Here is a 6641-nt window from a genome sequence, read left to right on the forward strand (position 1 = left end):
GTGGTGTTGGAAGGGGAGAGGAAGAAGGCGATGCCGTCGCCGAAGGAGGAAGGGTTGAGGTTGGTGATGGAGAATGAGAAGGTAGTGGAGAAGGAGGAGGTGGTGTTGGTGGGTGGGTCGAAGAGAGGGATAGGGTGGTCGTAGAGGAGGGCGCCGGAGGAGGTGGTGGGGACGTCGGTGGCGCGTGTGAGTCCGACGAGTCCGTTCCTGAGGTAGGAATCTCCGACGAGGGTTATGTTTCGGAGTGTGAAAGAAGAGAATTCGAAACTGACGTTCTCTGCTGAAACAATCAATGAGGTTGAGGTTAACAAGAAGAAAAAGAAGAAGAAGATTATTAGAATGGTGGAGTGCATGGTTGAGAAACAGAGGTTGAAGATAGTTTTCTCCAAGAATGGAGTAAAGAGAAAAAGAAGATGGTGGGAACAGAAAACAGAGGGAGTTTAAACCGTTACAAAGATGGCGCCTCTGTTTCGTTTTATAAAATGAATTATTTTATTATTATTATTAGGGTGTATTGTATTCTGCTTATGTTGCCATATAGCCGTTATAAATATACTGTTAAACATTACATTATTCACATTTAAAAAGGAAGAGATTATATTATATGACTCACTTCATCATCTTTTACTTGGGCCAGATATACTCATTTCCAGGCCCAAAATCCAACAAACATGGCCAAAAAGGCCAAAAATATTAACAAAAATTAGAACTAAGTAGAACCTTGCTCTGTGCTTGGTTTAGAGTGGGGTTTTGTTTCCTGGACTTGCTGACTTGCAACTAAAAATAAAGAAAGGATAATATAATTGGATTTGTGGGTGTATATCGTATAGCACACAAGGTGTTTGATAAAAGTTCCCAAAGGCTCTTCCATTTCTTATTTATCTGGTGCATCATTTCTCTACTTTGCCGTTGGTTCTACGCTCCGTAGCCATCCAGCTTCCAATTCCAATCCAATAACATTAGAGAAATTCTCTTCTTTCTTCATCACATCAGTGACGTGATTTCTACGCTTCATTGATTAAGAAAAAGTAAACATTGCTTTCTTTCATATTCGTAATTCCATTCTTCAGCTTCTACTATAACTTTATGATTTCTTGTTTGTAATGTGTTCTAGCTAATGGATATTCCGTTGCCGGTGGATAAATTAGCTTTGATCAACAATGAACCCTCTCCAAACACAACCAAGTATGTTCCTTATCTTATTATGCATTTCTTTGGTTAATGTAATGGTCAATTTTGTGGTTGAATTATTCTGTGAACTTCACTATCAATTGTTGAGTTTATGACATACTTTCTGTATCTCTGTCCAAAAAATCAGCAGTAAGATATATGTTGTTCTTGTCGCTACTGGGAGCTTCAATCCACCTACCTTCATGCATTTGCGAATGTTCGGTGAGTTCCATTTACGCCTCACTTTCTTTTCCTTATTTACAGCTGAGTTGCCAGTGCTTTGTAGCTTTAAACTCTGAAAAGTTAATATGATGAATGAGAATTGTTATTGAAATTAAAAGCTTTGCAAAAATGTTCAAATAAGTTGTGGAATTTGGATGAGAACCAATTTATACATGTGGATGTGGTGTCTTCTTATATTGTCAACTTCCTTAAGTTATGAGGTCTGAGTTTATACTAAATAAATCAGCAGAGGGGAGCAATCTATGTTCATAATTTTACCTTTAGTCTCCCCGACTACTACTTAATGAAAATTCATTGATATAATTTCTTGGTATTTTATTTTTGTATTTATTCATTTTTTACTTCATTTATATAATGTAATCCCCTCCCCCTCCTTTTTATTGATATTAACGTTAGAGCTTGCAAGAGATGCACTGAATTCAGAAGGTTACTGCGTAATTGGAGCTTACATGTCTCCTGTGAACGATGCATATAAGAAAAAGGTACACTACTATCAAATGTGCATCTGTATAACTTCTTAATAAGGGAATATATGCTTGCCATGTGAGAAACACTGAAGTTATTATGAGTCAATAGGCAATCTATTTGAGATTTGGAAGACTCCTTGAAATTTTATTTTTAATTTTGTAGAAATTCTATGAGAACAAAGCTTAACTTTCTTTTATGCATCTATTAATATTTCTCTTTTATTCGCCTTTTTAAATGAATATATCTCCTTCGCAGTTGCACATTCTAATATTCTGCCTCTTTTATGCTGGTACAGAACCTAATATCTGCTGAACATCGAATGCAATTATGTAATCTAGCATGCAAAAGTTCAGACTTTGTAATGGTTGATCCATGGGAGGTAAATTAGCCCCTATCTATCTGCCAGTTTGCAAACATTCCTTTATCACCCGTGCAAATGTGAGAAGTACAATGGTCTGGTGGCCTCATTTCCTCATATTTTGAATTTTTATATGGTTGTAACTCCAATAGGCAAATCAAAGCACCTATCAACGCACTTTAACCGTGCTGTCCAGAGTCCACAGTTCAATATGTGGGAAAGGATTAATATCTAGAGGTATGTTCTAAAACAAAACTTTAACAAAGAAAAGTTTCTGTCCGTATAAGATTTCTCCCCAGCCCACTGTTAATATGTAAACCAAGGGAAAGAAGAAGAAGCATAGTGGTTATCTTAATCTCCTTTAAGAGCGCTAGTCCCCACTATTGATGAAATTTTAAAATTGAATGCTTAAGGTTATGTTTTCATTTTGAACGCTTTGTTATTTAAATAATTATTGAATTGGTTTCAATATTAGGGCATGTTTTACTCCCTGTAGTTTTTCAGAATTTCTTGGTGCTACGACAATACATAGTCAGCCAGCTTATTTTGATTGTGTTCTACTAAAGCCTTCAGTTTTTCTAGATGCTTATTGTTATTAAATGGGGATGTAGACTAGAAAGAAACTTTGATATTTTCTTTTCACGTTATAAACATTTCAAATAGAATAACTTGCCTTTTTATTTGTTAGTCCAGGAACCCTCAAGGTCATGCTTGTCTGTGGTTCTGATCTGATTCATTCTTTTAGCATTCCAGGATTTTGGATTCCTGACCAGGTAAATATTCAATACATAAATATAAATGTTGTTTATAATATCAATAGCTTCACATTGAATCATTTGGTGAATCTAGGACATAAATGCAATTCTAATGGGACCACATAATATTTTTGAAAACCATCCACAGATGGTTGTGGAATTCAAAGATAGGAATTGGATTGGTTATGTTTCTGTGGAGTCTTATTGTTAGAATTGATAAGATTAGTGAGCTTAGAAGTTTACCTCTACTAGCACCTATATATGATAATAGCAGATAGAGTTTAAATATGCTTGTTAGTTGTTAGTGATAGATTGTGGAAGTAATGGACTATGATTTGGTGATTTCACTTTAGGTTAAGAGTATATGCAGAGATTACGGAATAGTCTGCATTCGCAGAGAAGGACAGGATGTTGAGAAGATTATATCCGATGATAAAATTTTGAAGGAGAATCAGGTATATCAGACTTATATAACTTGTCCAAATTGCTTATCACTTCAGAATGAACTTTTGCTAGTTAGCTTTTATACTTATCATCAAATTCGCCATTACGATTTTTAGGCTAATATCAAAGTTGTGCATGACCTTGTACCGAACCAAATCAGTTCAACGAGATTAAGGTAATCCTATGACCTTGTTTGCTTCTATAAGAGTTTAGTACAGTGATTTAACAAAAGACATATTATTTTGTTTTTGCTGTCTTTACTAATTGTCTAATTTCAGGGACTGCATTGCAAGAGGATTATCAATAAAATACCTGACAGCAGATGAAGTGATTGATTATATCAGAGATCAGAAATTATACTTAACCTTGGATGATAAATAATTAGTAGTGTTGTGATATGATGAGGTTTATTCACCTTATAATCTGTAAGAATTGTGATGTAACTATGAGGCCAATATTCAATAATCAATTACTAGATGAAAATCAAACTGCATGCAAGTTACCAATATTACCTTAACTTGCGTTCAGCATCTTCTTAATCATTCAATTCAATTACCCTGTATTTTGAAGAATAATTAGAGTCTTAGCCAACAATAATTCATTACAATAGCCATGAACAGAGTCAAAAGTTTTGCATGTTCTTATTCCATAGTAGTTCTTACAATTGCATGGTTCTATTCTACTACTTAACCATTGCTTTGTTCTTCTACCAACTCAAAGGAACTTGTCACGATTGAGGTAAGCAAGAGGATCAAACTCACTCCCTCCAACATTGTCACCACTAGTTGACCAAGCCCCACCACCCAACCTGAACCCACCACAAACCTTCCCAGTCTCCCTTGGGTCATACTCACTCCTACACACAAAGGATGTTGGTCCACCAACACCCCCACGTGTAGGGGTTGGTGGTGGAGCAACATTCTCGTCAGGGCGTTGAGGAGCATCAGTGTAGTGTGCCTCAGCGCCAATATAGCGCACATGGCTAAGATGAGCCTTGAGAAGCTCGGCGTAGTTGTCGAAACCAAGGCTCGACATGGCCCATATGATGTCCTCAGCAGCAAGAGTCCTACGTTGCTCGGTGTCACAATGCCCATTTGCTTCGTAGGTAACTATTCCTATGAACTCACAAACGCAGCTACGAACAATTTCTTTGGTGTCATCACAAATCTTTGCATGCTTTGGAACAATTTGTCTCATATCCTATGCACGCTTGACATGGGCAACGTTATCAGGTTTTCTTCTTTCTGTTGCTTCCTCCTTCTTGAGTCTAAAAGAAACTAAAAAAGTAAATAAAGTCAAAAAAAAAATAGTTGCATTATTAAAAATACTTTAACCATTTACTTTCACATTTGTTTTCTCTAAGAAATTCTCGTACCTTATAGTTGGATGACATTGACATAGTAGAAATATTTAATAACAATTAAAAAAGATGGAGGATTATATATATATATTCAATTTATTAAAATTTAATGGAGATTATGAAGGTGGTCAAGGTCAAGGTAACAAACTCCATAAAAGAAAAAAGGACAAAAATCTTATAACTGTGTGAGGTGGCATAATCAGTTTTTTAAATTATTTTTAATGTCTTATTTTAATTATATCAAGTATTTAAAATATTTTTTGTTTTAATAAATAATAATATATACTATATCTAAATTTATTTTAAGAATATATATTAAGAATAAGATCGGACACGCTGAGACACCACATTTCTCTCAGACATTTCATCGAACACCTTCCTCGCATTCCCCAAACCACCCAAACTCCGTGAGTAGGAGTCAACAAGAGCCGTTTCCACAACACACCACTCCTCAAAACCAAATTTCACAATCTAAGCATGCACGGAATCGGTGCCACGTGGCTCCATAACCTCAGGGCAAGATTTGAGAACACGTCGCCGTCGCCGTCGTAATTGTGGCTGAGGAGAGGACAGATCGAGCGAGGAAGAAGAACAGAGCTCCTCACCACCAAAAGCTCGACGACGGTGATGGAGCCCGACGCCGATAGAGCAGCTCTCCGGCGTCACTCTTCCCTGCCGTCACCACCTCCTTCTTCCTTTCCTTTCTTCTCCCTCTGTTCCTCTCTTCTCTCGTCCTCTCTCTCATCTCCTCGTTTTGTCTCTCTCTCTAGTCACGACACAATGGCGACAGCGACGGCGGCGGCCGCACTCTTCCCTGCTGTCACCTCTCTTTTCTTTTTTTTAAAATATTTTTTATTTTTATTTAAAGGGTAAAATTATCTAAAAAATTTTGTTTATAGACAAAATGATGATTTCATAATGTTTTGTAACGTTAAGGATGATTTTAATAACAAAAAAAGGTATGGGACGAATTTGATTTTCACCCCAGACCTTAGGGACGAAAACAGTACTTAACCCTTAATATTAAATGCCTTAAGGGAAACAAAGAATCAAGTGCAATTAACTCAATTAATATATATTATCACTACCGTCCATTATTATTATTATTATTATTATTAAATATAAAAATTAAATTATAAAAATAATATTAAGTATTGATTACAAGAATACCTAATAGTAAAGAATATGATATTATAATTAATATGATTAATAAGTGGAGTTGATAAGAATATGATAAGTGGAATGATAAGATAGTGGGATAAAAAATAACAGAAATGTTTGGTAACCAAAGAAAATCAGCCAAAAACAGCCATAACTTTCCTTATTTAGCATTCATTAATTGTTGCGACAATTAATTAATGCTAAATAAGGCAAATTCTGACTGTTTTTTTTGTCTACTTAACATTATCCAAAAGATAAAACTGTTATTAAGTGATGTAAATAAAGTAAATTATAGAAAATTTTGGCTAATTATGGCTGAAAATTTTTTGTTACCAAACTTTTTCCTTTTGTTATTAGGTTCTAATTTATCCTACATGGATACGTAATTGTGGGCCTCAAGTGCTTAAATTAAATGTCTATAATCTTTCAATCCCGCTACGATATCAACAACATTTTTGCCAATTTCTGTCAACTCTTATTTATAACTGTGTTTAATGAAAATATCTTTATAAATGTGTCTAATAAAAATATCTTTTTTATAGTTATATTTAATAAAAATGTCTTTATAAATATATTTTCTGAATATGTCTCTTTATATATGTGTTTAAAATATAATAATTAATTATTGTTAACAATAAGTTGATAGATAATATGTTGGTACCCTATATTTTTTCTTTATATT

At 34.8% G+C, this 6641-nt stretch overlaps 3 protein-coding genes across 4 annotated transcripts in view; 1 reads left to right on the top strand and 2 right to left on the bottom strand.

The window, feature by feature from the left end:
* LOC107610076 (probable L-type lectin-domain containing receptor kinase S.7) overlaps positions 1-480 on the bottom strand; it is a 2845-nt gene extending 2365 nt beyond the window's left edge. Inside the window, exon 1 of the mRNA XM_021106873.1 lies at positions 1-480. Coding sequence (XP_020962532.1) covers positions 1-353 — 353 coding nt within the window. The 5' untranslated portion in view covers positions 354-480.
* LOC107608071 (nicotinamide/nicotinic acid mononucleotide adenylyltransferase) lies at positions 691-3963 on the top strand. 2 transcript variants are annotated; one of them, XM_016309962.2, is made up of 10 exons: positions 691-1028; positions 1115-1185; positions 1322-1392; positions 1810-1895; positions 2177-2260; positions 2392-2476; positions 2933-3012; positions 3348-3449; positions 3555-3613; positions 3717-3963. In XM_016309962.2, exons 2-10 carry the CDS (start codon positions 1118-1120, stop codon positions 3817-3819), a joined length of 738 nt encoding a protein of 245 aa, XP_016165448.1. In that variant the 5' UTR covers positions 691-1028; positions 1115-1117; the 3' UTR covers positions 3820-3963. The 2 variants fall into 2 exon arrangements, with proteins under 2 accessions (XP_016165448.1, XP_016165447.1); XM_016309961.2 differs by having other exon boundaries at positions 698-1028; positions 1319-1392.
* On the bottom strand, positions 4153-4635 carry LOC107606462 (nuclear transcription factor Y subunit B-6-like). The gene has a single exon (XM_016308524.1). The coding sequence runs from the start codon at positions 4633-4635 to the stop codon at positions 4153-4155; it is 483 nt and encodes a 160-aa protein (XP_016164010.1).

Source organism: Arachis ipaensis, chromosome B07 (assembly GCF_000816755.2).
Source record: "Arachis ipaensis cultivar K30076 chromosome B07, Araip1.1, whole genome shotgun sequence".
Taxonomy (NCBI): Eukaryota; Viridiplantae; Streptophyta; class Magnoliopsida; order Fabales; family Fabaceae; genus Arachis; species Arachis ipaensis.